General features: G+C 40.0%; 3 protein-coding genes across 5 annotated transcripts in view; 2 read left to right on the top strand and 1 right to left on the bottom strand.

The window, feature by feature from the left end:
• Window positions 1-1211: 1211 nt before the first annotated feature.
• Window positions 1212-5691, bottom strand: get1 (guided entry of tail-anchored proteins factor 1). Of its 2 annotated transcripts, XM_061682387.1 has the most exons (6): window positions 5581-5691; window positions 5300-5465; window positions 2880-2947; window positions 2635-2749; window positions 2433-2473; window positions 1212-2179 (listed from the first exon to the last, which is right to left on the bottom strand). In XM_061682387.1, exons 1-6 carry the CDS (start codon window positions 5668-5670, stop codon window positions 2174-2176), a joined length of 486 nt encoding a protein of 161 aa, XP_061538371.1. In that variant the 5' UTR covers window positions 5671-5691; the 3' UTR covers window positions 1212-2173. The 2 variants fall into 2 exon arrangements, with proteins under 2 accessions (XP_061538371.1, XP_061538370.1); XM_061682386.1 differs by having other exon boundaries at window positions 1212-2473.
• A 1762-nt stretch (window positions 5692-7453) lies between these two features.
• On the top strand, window positions 7454-11029 carry hmgn1a (high mobility group nucleosome binding domain 1a). The gene is made up of 6 exons (XM_061681671.1): window positions 7454-7598; window positions 8408-8440; window positions 9814-9843; window positions 9918-9953; window positions 10035-10154; window positions 10238-11029. Exons 1-6 carry the CDS (start codon window positions 7584-7586, stop codon window positions 10292-10294), a joined length of 291 nt encoding a protein of 96 aa, XP_061537655.1. The 5' UTR covers window positions 7454-7583; the 3' UTR covers window positions 10295-11029.
• A 2513-nt stretch (window positions 11030-13542) lies between these two features.
• The window catches only part of brwd1 (bromodomain and WD repeat domain containing 1), a 33158-nt gene continuing 31908 nt past the window's right edge, over window positions 13543-14792 (top strand). For both annotated transcript variants that reach the window (XM_061681102.1, XM_061681101.1), the window contains exons 1-4: window positions 13543-13790; window positions 13889-13947; window positions 14066-14095; window positions 14295-14354. In XM_061681102.1, coding sequence (XP_061537086.1) covers window positions 13754-13790; window positions 13889-13947; window positions 14066-14095; window positions 14295-14354 — 186 coding nt within the window. In that variant the 5' untranslated portion in view covers window positions 13543-13753. The remainder of the gene's footprint in view (window positions 13791-13888; window positions 13948-14065; window positions 14096-14294; window positions 14355-14792) is intronic.

Here is a 14792-nt window from a genome sequence, read left to right as displayed (position 1 = left end):
TGAGTGATATTATATATATATATTGTCTTTATACTGGTAACAAATTGAGATGGGTGTCTTTCACACAGCTAACGAGTTTAAATTAGGAGTACTTCCTTACAAGTGAGAGGACTGTAGTCTGTGGGAGACAATTCTTTATTGTTGGTAGGGGGTCAAATATTTCACTCAATGAAATGCAAATACGGCGGCACAGCAGCCGACCGGTTAGAGCGTCTGCCTCAGAGTTCTAAGGACTGGCGTTCAATCCCCAGCCCCGCCAGTGTGGAGTTTGCATGTTCTCCCCGTGCCTGCGTGGGTTTTCTCCAGGCACTACGGTTTCCTCCCACATCCCAAAAACATGTATGGTAGGTTAATTGACAACTCTAAATTGCCCGTGAGTGCGAATGGTTGTTTGTTTGTATGTGCCCTGTGATTGGCTGGCAACCAGTTCAGGGTGTACCCCGCCTCCTGCCCGATAATAGCTAGGATAGCCTCCAGCACGCCCACGGCCCTCGAGGAGAAGCGGCTCAGAAAATGGATGGATGAATGGAAATGCAAATACATTTTTACCTTTTTTAAATTGTGATTTTCTGGATTTTCCTTGGCGGCACGGTGGACGACTGGTTAGAGAATCAGCCTCACAGTTCTGAGGAGCGGGGTTCAATCCCCGGCCCCGCCTGTGTGGAGTTTGCATGTTCTCCCCGTGCCTGCGTGGGTTTTCTCCGGGCACTCCAGGTTCCTCCCACATCCCAAAAACATGGATTCATTGGAGACTCTAAATTGCCCGTTGGTGTGCATGTGCATGCGAATGGTTGTTTGTTTGTATGTGCCCTGCGATTGGCTGGCAACCAGTTCAGGGTGTACCCCGCCTCCTGCCCGATGATAGCTGGGATAGGCTCCAGCACGCCCGCGACCCTAGTGAGGAGAAGCGGCTCAGAAAATGGATGGATGGATGGATTTTCCTTTAGATAGTCTGTCTCTCACTGTTAACATAAACTTAGCGTTAAACTTATAGACAGCTCATTACATTGTCTTTGGGCGAACTTACATAATCAGTGAGGAATCAAATAATTATTTCCTTTGAAAATATCTGTTCTTACCAACAGAATACTTAATTTTTGTTCCTTTGACTTTTAATGGTTTGATTAAAAACATAAACATCATGTCAGTTTTCAGGATAAATTAGAATAAATATGTTGAGTTAAAAAAGAACATTTTAAAGATTTGTGTCAAAAAACAACACTGTTTTTTATGTTTTATTGAAAGGCTTCTCAGAATGGATTAAACAAAATATATACACAATACAATAAATCATCAACTTACAAACAAAAAGTGACAGACAGTCAATGCTAAATGTGCTGCTGCAGACCAAATGCTGGAGCACATTTAGGTTAAAGTGCGACAAAACAGGTCAAAAAAATATGTTTTGAATTCCACACACCACAGAAAAGAGTAATGTTAAATGTTAAAAGAGTAAGCCGGACAATGAATGAATGGATACAAAAACTTCAATGTGAAATCAGGCTTCAAAATGCTCAAGAATTTAGATATTCTGAGTTTCCAGACACTGTGGGCATGTCACTGGGTGCTCTGAAAATCCCGCCTCCAGCTGTCAATCAAATACTTCTACAGCAGCACCTATCTATCTGCGGGGAGAGCAGCGATGCACATAGCTCGCACGAGCTGCAGCGAGTCATTCTACCTCTTTGTTTCTGTTGAAATTAAGCGGGCCATTAATCAACGGAGAGAATTGTCAGCCGTGATGCGTCGCGAGGAGGTGTGTGTGTGTTTGTGCGCGTGTTGAGGCGGTCCTGTGGTGTTTGCATTGTGAGTTGCAGCCTTCGGCCTTTTTTTTTCGTCCCTCCTCTTCCTCACCCATTGCGTGGGACCTTTGCAGTATACTCTAACCGCTGTCGGGCTGGCGTGGGGTCACGGATCCTGTGCAGCTCGCTGCTGCATCGCAACATAACACGCGTGGGGCCAGATGGCAGAGACATGTTAGGATGTATTCTTTCAAGTTGTAGGCATACTTTGATGGCTTACTGCACGCAATACTGGTAGAACTGGATCCGTCATGAATGAGGAAGCGACAATTTTGCCGGATCGCTACTGCATGGAATAATGGCGCTTGGTGTTTAAATAGTGGGGGATGGAAAGTATACGCCCAAAGCTCTTGACATCACGAGGATAGTTTTTAGCCCTGTCCAGAAAAATATGGAAAAATCAGGAAAATATAGATGGTGAAAAAGAGTTTTAAGCCATATCTCAACAATTCAGTACTATATTGTTCTCAGTCTTTGCACATGTTTTCAGCACTTATCTTCACACATAATGTATTCAGAAACAAAACAAGGATTTATGTTCTGGGGCACTTTAAGATAAACAAGTGTTTTGACATTATATAATGGCATGTCCAGTTTCTAGCTGAAGGCATGCAGACCCAATGTGACTACCTTGTTGCAAACGACCAACCAGCATGTAATTCCCACACCACCTAGAAAAGCAAAAAAAAAAATTTAAAAAAAAAAAAAATATATATATGTGTGTGTGTGTGTGTGTGTGTGTGTGTGTGTGTGTGTGTGTGTGTGTGTGTGTGTAATTTAAGGATTTGATTGATTATCCCCACAAAAACTATGCAATTGGTGGGATGATTACCTGCAACTCCAGTTGGGAAAGCGACAAGACGTTCGACAGGGGCAATCCATTTACTGGGAACCACAATCACTGGGTCAGAATAATACTTCCAAATTAAAGAGATCATCAGAGCAGCCTGACAAACAACAAAAATACAAACACAAAGTTAGATCAATCACCATCACTTTTTAAATTCATTCAAGACTTCAGTAACCCCCCCCCAAAACAAAGTTTTTTTGCTTTGTGAAATGAATGAGCTGACCTACCTGCAGTATGTAAAAGACTATGTTGACAACCCATTTCATTTTGGCTTGTTGTGCAGTTCTGGTTTTCACTGTCAACGGGAGAAAAATATTTTTTTAAGCAGTCCACACATCTTTATTACTGAACTGGTATCTGATAGCCTACACGGTTGTTTGGTAACTGGGAAGTAGGACAGTAGCTTAAATTCAACTCATTGCCTTGAGGAAGACTGAATTAATACAATTACATAAAGTGGTACCTTGACCGAGCTTGTACTGCAGTTTAATTGCATATTAAAACAACATTCCCCATTGAAGTTAATTCAAATGCCATTCATTTGTTCCAGCCCCAGGAAAACTACCACACAACAAACATATGTACAGTCGTGCGCGCCATGATTGAACCCCTTTCATTTTTTGCATAACCTGTATAATATCTTCAGAAATAAATTAATCAAAGTAATTTACAAAGAACATTGTTTTTTTTTTTGGCTTACATATTATAATTTCAAAGAAAAAACAAAACTGAAAGCCGCATGTGCAGCAATATTGCCACACCTCTTCAATGTTTGGATGCACAACCCTTTGACAGTGATGACAGCCTCTAAACATTTCTTGTATCCATCTATAAGATTTTTGCACTTCTAAGGTGGTATTTTCTCCCACTCTTCCTTAATAATTTGTTCAAGCTCTTGAACATTTGCAGGGTTCTTTTCCCCAGTGGCAGATTTCAGCCCCCTCGCCCCAAAGATTTTCAATTGGATTGAGATCAGGACTCATTGATGGCCATTCTCAAAGTCAATTTTTTTCTTTTCAACCATTCCGGTCTGCTTTTAGATGTGGGTCTTTTAGATTTGGGTCTTCGTCTTGTTAGAGTACCCATGATCTTCGCCTCAAAAAGTTTTCTTACACTGGGTAAGATATTTCACTCTAAAATCTCTTGATAATTTTCTTATTTAATGATACCTGCTATTTTGTTCACCTGTCCATAATATTCATCAATTAATTGTCATTTGCCCTTTTGTATCAAACAAGTTCTCTATTGAAAAATTTAGTTTCACTTGATTCATTTTCTTCAGGTGATAGTCCACATTTAGTACTTAAAACTTCATGGGTGCCAATAATTGTGACCACGTCTGTATGTAATTAAGACAAATAGCACTGAATAATTGAGAATGTAACTGCCAAGTGTAAATACTATAAATTTGCTGCTTCAAATTTAGTATGATTTGCAGCATGCGATCATTGATTCCAAATTATTAAAAACAAAAGCAATGGGACAGTGGACCACCACATATTCGTGGTTCGGCACTCGCAGATTCACCTATTCAGGGATTTGTTTTTTTTTATTAAAAAATTGGAGGGAGGGGAGGCCAAGTCAACCACCGTTTTTCGTGGAAAACTCTTATTGGTGGTACATACCCGCTTATTCAAGAAAGAAAAACAAATTTAAAACCATTGTTTTTTTTTGTTTTTTTTAATTGCATTTGTAATGGCCGTCAATTATTCGTGGATTTTCGCTATTCGCGGTCGGGCCAGGTCCCTATCCCCCGCAAATAGCGGGGGTCCACCGTATTTGTGCCATCTAGGTCAACTGCCTCTATCCCCTCTATTTTCACCCTTGATGTTACTCATATTGAGTTTGTTGAGATGTCAGCAATCTTAGTTTTAAATATCATGTCAATGCATTAGTCAGAAAACTCAAATTGAACCTTGGGTTTTTTTTTTTCAGGTTAAAATCATGCTTTTCTCCTTCATCCCGTAAACAGCAGGTTATGGCCCTCTTACTGTCACAATAAGATTATTATGACATAGTTTATAGATTTGCATTTTCCAATATCCTAGATAAACTCAACCCCCTCTACCATGCAGCTCTGAGATTAACTCCAAACTCATCATATAGGACACATCGGTGCACTCTATACTCCTTAGTTAGTTGGTCATCACCTGCTACTTGCAGGCTGCAGCAATGGTAGTATATGGTGATTCTTGATGGGCTTCCATGTTATATATCTGCTTCAAGTTTGCGATATTTCAAAATTCCACGAATCTCAGATCTAGCACCTCGATGCATTTAATAGTGTCGTCCATGCGAGTTGAGGCCTATAAGAAGGATAAGCGGTACGGAAGATGAATGAATGAATATTTTAAAATATAGCAAGATGTATTGGAAGCTGAGAGGTTTAATCAGCATTCTGCCATCTACTCTTGTAGTGGCTTGGGTGAAAATAGTTGTGGATGATACTTTAAATAAACAAAATTGACGAAGCACAGATTCATAACACGAACAATCTGTAAAACGAGTAACTTGTAAATCAAGGTACCGCCGTATGACAAATAATGCTTCATCTGATATAAAATCAACTGACTGTTGAGGCCACAGTGCGTTGAATTGAATTAGAATCATTTTGACAAAAGGATTTCATTAAAAGCTGTTCCCTTACCGTGTGTTTTGAGCTTATCCGTCATCTTGTTTATTTTGCGCTCTAACCGGGCATATCGGGCAAATTCATCCATCATACTAATAGAAGACTGCTCTTTCTTCATCGCATGGATTTCAGCCCTCATCTCATTCTCCTGTTCGGCATCTTTTTGCACCATCTTGGAGAGCTGGAGAGATAATACATTTCAAAGCAAGGCACATCTATAACATGGTCCTGAACAAGCGTTCTTTAATGAGAACACACGTTGCCGTATATTGTATTTAAGCTACAGCTATACTTACAAACGAGGAGATGCTCGGCAAGAGTGTTTTCATGAGATTGCAAAGAAAAACCGAACCCAGCACAAGAAACGATGCATAATCCGCCGCCATGTTTACTGCCGATTTGCCTTCTTCGCCAATGAATTTAGGCGTGTCTTCCTGGTTCTTCTTTGGCAACCAGCGTTCAGGCGCATTACCGCCGCTTCGAGGCTGGAGTGCACCGCCGTCAACTGTACGGAGACAAGGACACGCTTCACTGGGCAGTACGATGTCACTCACCGCCAGTAACAACCAGAGGTGGGTAGAGTAGCGAAATATAGTCCTCAAGTAAGAGTAGTGTTACTTTAGAATAATATGACTCAAGTAAAAGTAAAAAGTAGTAGTAATTTTAAACTGCCCAAAAACAGAAACATTTGTTTTATTCGCTTAAATTACTTCATGAACAAGCTGTTTGCTGAACAGACTTGATTGTGTGTGGGTGTGCGACACAAAAGGGATAGTGCTCATTTTGCCATATCCACTGCCAAAACAACAATAGAAACACCTGCAACTTAACGCAAGGTGTTTTCTCAAGTTACAAGTGGGCTGAAATATGCAAGTTTGGGCAGTCACAATTCAAGAGCTGCATGATAAAGCTGTTGTTTTTTGGGTCCTGTCAAATAAACAGTCACGCGGCTGTTTTTTCCCCCTAAAATGAGTCATTTTGATTGGCTCACCAAGGCTACGTGCGTGGTCATGTGACTGCCTTGTGTCGTCTGATTGGTGAATTGGAGTCAAATGACATTAGTGATCCCGTTTGACTGGCGCAACAGGCACCATATAAGTCAAAGATGGAGTCTAAAATAGACGCGCACACATAAGAATGAATAAATAAAAGTAGCAAACGGCATGTCGGTCATTGTAACGAAGTAAAAGTATTGATCCTTCTTCACATAAATACTCAAGTAAAAGTAAAAGCTATGGTGCATTTAAAGTGACAAGTCCACTTTATGGAAAATGTTACTTGAGTAAATGTAACGGAGTAAATGTAATGCGTTACTACACACCTCTGTTGACAACCCGCTGAAATTATATTTTATGATGTTGTCTGTCCAATTACGTGGCATTATTTTCAATGTTCAAAAAGTCAGGGACCGCACACGCGAATATCATCATCGCAAGCAAAAAAAATATTTTCATTGCAAGTAATAACTTTATTTTTACATCTAACTCAAGCAAAAAAAATTAAAAAATAATAATCGAGTTAGCACCGGGGTTCAAATCCCGGCCTTGCCTGTGTGGAGTTTGCATGTTCTCCCCATGCCAACGTGCGTTTCCTCCGGGTTTCCTCCCACATTCTAAAAACATGCATGGTAGGTTAATTGAAGACCAAATTGTCAGTAGGTCTGAATGTGAGTGCGAGTGGTTGTTTGTTTATATGTGCCCTGCGATTGGCTGGCGACCAGTTCAGGGTGTACCCCACCTCTCGCCTGAAAATAGCTGGGATTGGCTCCAGCACGCCCGCGACCCTTGTGATGAGAAGCAGTACAGAAAATGGATGGATATATTACATCTTTCAATGTCTTATTTTTTGCCTGCAATTCAAGAAGTTTTGTTTGATAGTCTTTGTTTGCGATTTTAGATAGTCTTTGTTTTTGTTTTCGATTTTTTAAAAAAATGTGTGATTCTTTTTGGCACAAATATGATTCCATAGACAGACAGACAGACAGACAGACAGATGGAAAAAGGTGAGTGGCATGTGTTCCTGTCCATACAGGTAAGTTGCTATGGTTCAAAAATATGTTGCCTCCTCCTGTGAGCCAATTAGTGCAAGAGGGGGGCGGGACAAAATGTTTCCTGCTGTCTCGATAGGCTATGGCTGAAATCACATTGAACGGGAGATCCAATCCGGTTTCAGCTAGTTCTGGTCCTGCTCGGACGTTGATTTGAAGTTCGAGGCAGAGTGTTTTGGAGGTAAATTCCTACAAGGTGTGGTGTGTGCTGACTTATTCAAGTGACAAAGGCTCTCTACAAGCTTGACAACAATGGGAAAAACGAAGGTATGTTGCATTCATCCAACTCGGTCGGGGTATTTATAACCCCCTCTCAGTGTGAATGCCTTTCAAAATGATTATTTAACGTGTTTCCGCGTCGTCGATCCTGCAGAGCCACGCGGAGTGTCGCCTTTCTTACTTAAGGGTGCGGGGGGTGTGCTGTTTAAGTCTAGTCTGAATGCGCTGTTATTGAAATGTACAAAATAGCAGTGTAGTCCGCAAGGAGACAAAGGGGTGTAACCTCCGCTCGTCGAGGCACAGGTTGCCATTTGGGGGAAACGTATCGAACGATTGAAGACGAACGTCTCATTTACGCGGCTCGCGTGGCAGAATTTATACTGCTAAAAAGTATAGACGAGTGCAACGTCAATAATTTGCCGTTAATTACACATTTCGACGTGCACACCCCACGCGTCGTGGGGAAAGAACGCTTATGCGCGTCACCGTCGTTCTTTCTTTCCCAGCGCCATGGCAGTCTTAAAAAGACACGCCTTCTCTTTTCATAAGCAAAGCCTGTACAGTCACGTCGGGGATTTGTTTTTCACTGGATGGGTTTAATCTCACAGAAATCGTAAATTAAAGGTGGCGCGTACTCCCTTCCCTTTAAAAACTACCCTGCTAAAACTATTCCATTTAGAGTGTTTGATTAGGCGGTAGGTTTTCTTAGAGCGATTGCCTCTAAGAAGAACGTCGTTATGACTTTTAGGGAAGGGAGAGATGCCCATCCCCCCTTTTGCATCACACGCCCACTTAAGGTCAGGAGTGTTTGTTTGTTCCTGCTTTTAATATTTTCCTTCTCCTTCCTTTCATCGCAGGGCACAGAGGTTGCAGCAGATGCAAGCCCAGTGGTTAGTGAAGGCTTTCCATTGCAACGCTTTTTGTATTAACATCCAATAAACAGTTTCCCAGCTTTTTTTTTTTTTTTATAAATAATTAGGAATTCTGTCCTTTCTTTTGGCACACAGGCATTACCAAACATGCTATATAAAAACACGTGTGTTCTCATTCTAGTCTTTATCATAATTAAAAAAGAAAAACGGCATACTCGGATGGGTATTTGACTAAATGTGATACATACACAGGTCAAATGTTAAAATATATACTGAATGTTGAATTTGCAACTGAATACATTGAATGTTTGACACTGAATGTTGAATTTGTGAAGGTGAAAAGTACATTGAATATTATGTAAAAATTAAGGAGCATGGTAAGAAGTGTAGCTTATTTGCTACCACGGAGGTGATGATCAGTGACTTACAATGCATAAAATCAACACTACAGGTGTTTAAAGATACTCTGTCTGTGTGAAAATGTCTCGCAGGCTGCAAACTCTTGCCATAAAAGCAAGTGGAGTTATAACTATCTGTTGGGCCAATCAGAAGTCAGAGAAAAGTAATTTCTGGAAAATGCACAATGTTGCCTTTACTTAATATTTTTAGTTAGCCATTTAGTTAAACCAAAATACTGACTAGTTTTATTTTGATTGTGTAAACAGTTGCTATACAAGTGATAAATACAAAGTTTGCATTGGGGAAAATAATAATAAAATAATTGTTGGGGGCATGGGGGGGGGTCTTGTACTCAACTGCGCCTCTTACCTTCTCTTTCATCTTTGTGGTAAAGGAGTTGTTTCCCATTGTAAGGTAGTCCTAATGAAATGTGATACTCCAACCAACAAGCATGGTAAGGAGTCCAAAGAAGACAAGAAGGGAAAAAAAATCTTAACATTTCAGTGTCTGCATTTTCTGCAGTTTGTCTCTGTCAGGCAGAAACTTATGTCCAAATTTGGTCAGTTAAACTTTTTTTATTTATTTTTTCACAAATCCTTACTTTTAGAATTCATTATTGTCATTGCACTGTATACAACAATTTGTCAGTCCCCAATTTTACAAATTATTGACTAATCTAAATGTGTTGCAAATGGCTTCCTCTCTTTGATGACAAACACGATATTCTTATTCCAAGCCTGTGGTCTGGAATTTACTACAGTCATTGCAGAGTCGTTAGATTGTGTTTGTGTAAAGCCACCGAGACATACTATCATCAGCAAATAGACATACTATCAGCAGCAAAGACTAAAGGAACATTGAGAATTTTCTACACGTACTGTACTACATGGCTGTTCAAAGCCGACATGGCAGCGCAAAAAGACAATGCTAATGAAAATTTATTTTGTTGTTAAACATATATTCTGTAATTAACAAGTGATGTCCTCCTTCAGCCAAGGCGAAAGTCTCAACGATTGTCAAGAGTAAGTTTTCCGTGATATTTCTCTTTAATACACTGTACTGTTGGTTTTGGTTTAAAAATTTTTGTGTTTCACAGAAAGAGACAGAAACTAAACCAGAGCCAACAAAGAAGGTACAAATTTACATTTATAAATGTGTAATAACCAAATTTAAATTCATATAATAACTAATTGCTTTATTTCTGTCTTGGTAGGCGCCTAAGAACCAAAAGGTGAAGGAGGCAGCTAAGGACAAACCAGAGCAGAAGAAAGAGGAACCTCAGGATGAAAAACAAGAGGACCCTGCTGAAAATGGAGAGGCTAAAGTTGAAGAGGTAGCTTCAAGTTCTTGCTTCAAAACATTTTTTATTGCCAAAAACAAAGTGCCAGGATAATGGATTACATTCTCCTTTTGCAGGCTGCTGCAGAAGATGGAAAGGAGGATAAGACCGAAGAGGATAAAGCAGACAAGTAGTGTCGCCTCAACTCACCTGCCCATGCTCCCTGTACTTTCTTTAATGTCAAGTGCACATCATGTTTTCAACTGGTATTTTTTTGGGGGGACAGCAGCATTTTTAGAGACATCAGTGCAGGAACGCATTTAAATCTTTTTTCTTCAAATGCCATTTAATTTCATGGCTTCTGTGAAGGGAATGTTTTTACCTTTGTCTTTGGGTTTTATTTCACCTTTGTTTTCCTCCCTTGTGGGCTTCTTTAGCTTTTTATTAGGCTGTAGTCTTCAATCGTCATCAGAAATCTGATGTAAAACAATGCGTTAACACGGAACTTCTCAAGGGATTTTGTAAAATGCTGTTTTTAACAATATGTAAAACACAATCCCTCTGGTTGTTAAACTGAATGTTTGAATGTGTATTTTGGAACGATAATTCTTTTGTTGACTGTAAAATCATAATTTTTGGTCCTAGAATGCCCAGCATGATTGTGTATGTTGCATCCTTAAGAACCTGCACAGCTGATGTTTAAACTTCTCCTTTTCAACAACAACAAAATTATATTGCCATCTATATGGATCCAGTGATGGTATATTTTTGTTTTAGCTATGCTCCATGCTTGCTCACTCTGTTGCCACTACTGTCAACAATATGTACAGTTGACAAATTTGTGGCTATACTTATTGTGACTTTGGGACATCTCGATGTACAGTTTTGTTGTTGTTTGTTTTTTACAGTTAATAAAAAGCATTCTTTTACATTGTGTGCATTTGTTCACAACAGTCTTAAAACCCCAATTCCAATGAAGTTGGGATGTTGTGTTAAACATAAATAAAAACAAAATACAATGATTTGCAAATCCTGTTCGTCCTATATTTAATTTAAAACACTACAAAGACAAGATAGTGAATGTTCAAACTGATAAACTTTTATTGTTTTTAGCAAATAATCATTAACTTAGAATTTTATGGCTGAAACACGTTCCAAAAAAGCTGGGACAGGGTTTACCACTGTGTAACGTCACCTTTTCTTTTAACAACATTCAAGAAATGTTTGGGAACTGAGGACACTAATTGTTGAAGGTTTGTAGGTGGAATTCTTTCCCATTCTTGCTTGATGTACAGCTTCAGCTGTTCAACAGCACGCAACTCTAGTGAGGATAAGTGGTACAGAAAATGGATGGATGGATTTGGCCCTTAGGTCCAGTGAAATGCTTCGACATACCAGTAGAGTTTAGCCAATTCCATACTCCAAATTTTGAGGGAAATGTTTGGGGATTGCCCCTTCCTGTTCCAACATTACTGCAACAGTGAATAAAGTAAGGTCCTTCAAGACATGGATGAGTTTGGTGTGGTTTAACTTGACTTGCCTTTACTGAGGACTGACCTGGACCTGATAGAACACCTTCAGGATGAATTAGAGCAGGGACTGAGAGCCAGGCAGTCTGACCTCACAACTGCGTTTCTGGAAGAATAGTCAAAAATTCCCATAAACACACTTGAAATTTTGTTGAAAGCCATCCCTATAAATTGGAGGCTGTTATAGCTGCAAAAGGGTGAACCGACGTTTTATTAAATCCTATGGATTAAGAATGGAATATCACTTATATTAATTTCTGTGTCAAAGCAGGTGAGTGAATACTTTTGTAACTACAGTGTACTGTAATATACAGTAAGAGGTGTGTCAGAAAGGTTCTAGGAGTGACAAGATATATTTCAAATACAAACTACCAAGTTTTTCCCTTCTCACTCGAGTCTTTCCCAGCCTTTGTTGACAAACCTTAATGCACTCCTGGAAGGATTCTTCCAGGATCCTCTGCAGCTTCGTCGTCATGGCCATGTTGATGTCATCCACGTCTTCAAAACGGCTACCCTTGATCATCTACTTGAGCCCAATCGGGAAAAATCATATGGAGTGTGGGTGAGTCGGGTGAGTAGGGAGGTTGCTCCAGCATGGTGATGTTCTAATTGGCAAGCAACTGTCAGATGCTCAGGGAATTGTGAGCAAGTGCATTGTCATGGTGAAGCAGCCATGGGTTGTCCTGCCACAGCTCTCGCTTCCTTGTGCACTAAACGAAACAAATGCCGCAGGATCTCTTAGTAGACATACTGGTTAATCGTCCGGCCTAGAGATAACCAACTTTGGGTGCCATGGCATCCTAGTGTTCCATAAGAGATCATCAGAGGTGATGTGGGAAATTTTCCGATTTCACTTTGTTTGAAAATGATTATGAATTACAAATACTGTATGTATAGCCTTGTTCATCTATCTTAGCCAGCGATGGTTGCCATTCAAACATCAGATTAAGAGGCAATGGCTCCCTGCGAGTATTATATCAGCTCTGTGTTCAATTAAAGAGGCCAAGAGTTCACACTGATGACCACTAAGTCAATTTGTGAGTAAATTGAGACAAGATTTTTTTTTTCAGCATTGTAAAAATGGGTACCTAGGCCCAACAAAGATTGGGAAACCCAGGTCTGGCCGACATGAAAAGGTTTGTCTATCTTTTGTGAAACCAGTCCCCGCAATTTTCTGACACACTTTGTATAACAATGTAAATTAGATTTACGCTTCAGCGATTTTAATAAATAAATAAATCAATAATAATGATAATAATAATGCCTCTTATGTCTCGTATTAAGATATTCTCATCTCATAATCATTTTAGTTCCATTATAATAATACATTAATAATAATGCACAATGCAATAATAATAGTAATATATTATTACCATAATATATATATTATGCAATATTATATATATACATATATATAATATTGCATAATGCAATAATAATACTAATGATGATAATATATAATTATGATAACTATTATTATTATTATTGTTATATATTTTTTAAATGTAAGGCAGCTCTTCAAAACGGATTTCATACCAAGATGAGAATCTTAATACGAGAAAATAAGAGGCATATTTCACTCAATAAACTTTACAAAAAAAATACATAAATTGCTATGCAGATGAAAACAAAGCGTATCCAGCTTTGAATCAACCAAATCAGCTCGCTATGGTCGTTCATGACTCATGACGTCATCCGCCGAACTCACGACCGTTGTCAAACAAGAAGGGGCGAATGCGTGACAGTCTCCTTGCATTTCAAAGGAAATTGTGTACTTAATTGTCGTCACGTTGAGCTACGCGTTTACGTGTACGTAGTATACGGGCAGGTCATTTGAATTTAGCCGAGCCACAGTGAGCCGTGTAGTTTTTAAGTCTTTTGTTGCACTCGCTCCTCCCCCCTGTGCCCTTTTCCTGTGTGTGCCTCTGTGGCGGAAGTAAGAGGTATTGCGGAGGCCTCATCCTTCCAATGGCGACTGCGAACAGGCTGAATAGCAAGCGGCAGCAACCGTGGAGGGTGTCAGACCTGTGTGACAGAAATTAAATAAATATATATCATATTTTGCAGTTCTTACAAAGTTAGCCCTACATTGTGCTTTTCCTCTTCAAATTAGGTCCGATTCAAATGGCCAAAAATCGGAACATTTCGCTCCTTGAGACGGGTAAGCCGCACAAGGAACCCCAATTGAAAGCTCAGTTTACTTTGATACTGCTTGTGTTAATTAATGACATCAATCGCCCCGGTGTATTTTAATTTCAGAGCTCTATTACTTGATATCTCGTTTCCTAACAACGGGTCCGTGTCGGAGAACGGCTGAGGTGAGCTAGCATGCTTATCCGTTTCTGTAATATTTCAAAAATAGTTGCCTTTGCTCCTCGATAACAGCATTGGGAGAGGTCACCTGCAATTAATTGCCCCTTTCCACCCAACTTTCAGGTTCTGGTGAGCGAACTCGAGGAATATCAGGTACGTGCTCTCGCTTGGTGATGTGTGCTACAGCTGCTATCCGATGGTGTTTGGTCTGGACTTTGCAACTAGTTGTGGCTCTGAAATGTGTCTGTGCGTCTCAGCCGTTTGACATCGAGCACTTTTTACAATCAAAGTGTCTTATGTGCTCTGGTTTTGTGTCGGGACTCCCCGTTTTACCGAGTTCTGTTTTCGACAGCTCTTACCAGGGAGATTGGACTGGCTGGGAAACGAGCACCCGAGAACATATGAAGATGTGGTACGAGTTATTTTGAATTTGTACTGTCATTTAATTCATTGTCATAATTGTGCCGCGACAGGAGAGGGTTCCTCGGCTAGCGCTAGTTTACGGTCTTTGTTCTAATCTCTTTGAACTGTAGGCTTTATTCGAGCCGTGTTGTTGTACAAGGTCACAACTTGGCCTCTGACACATAACTCGACGGTAATTGAGATACGTTAGCCTTAGACGTTCATGTAATATACAGTTTTATGTATAATTTAAGCCACGACAGTGGTACTGCAGATTGGGTGGGTATTTTGGTTTCTCTCGCTGGGGAGGCCGCTTCATTGGCCAAGCAGAGACTGAGATGCGTTGTCTCGGTGTTGTTTTGCCTGTGACCAGCTCTCTGATTGGTCGATTAAAAGTAAAGATTTTGCATAGGGAGCCACGCCTCACGGAAAGGCTCTTGAAAATCAT

Source organism: Phycodurus eques, chromosome 7 (genome assembly GCF_024500275.1).
Source record: "Phycodurus eques isolate BA_2022a chromosome 7, UOR_Pequ_1.1, whole genome shotgun sequence".
Lineage (NCBI taxonomy): Eukaryota > Metazoa > Chordata > Actinopteri > Syngnathiformes > Syngnathidae > Phycodurus > Phycodurus eques.
The sequence above is the reverse complement of the archived record's forward strand: the minus strand, read 5'-3'. Positions and strand labels throughout refer to the sequence as shown.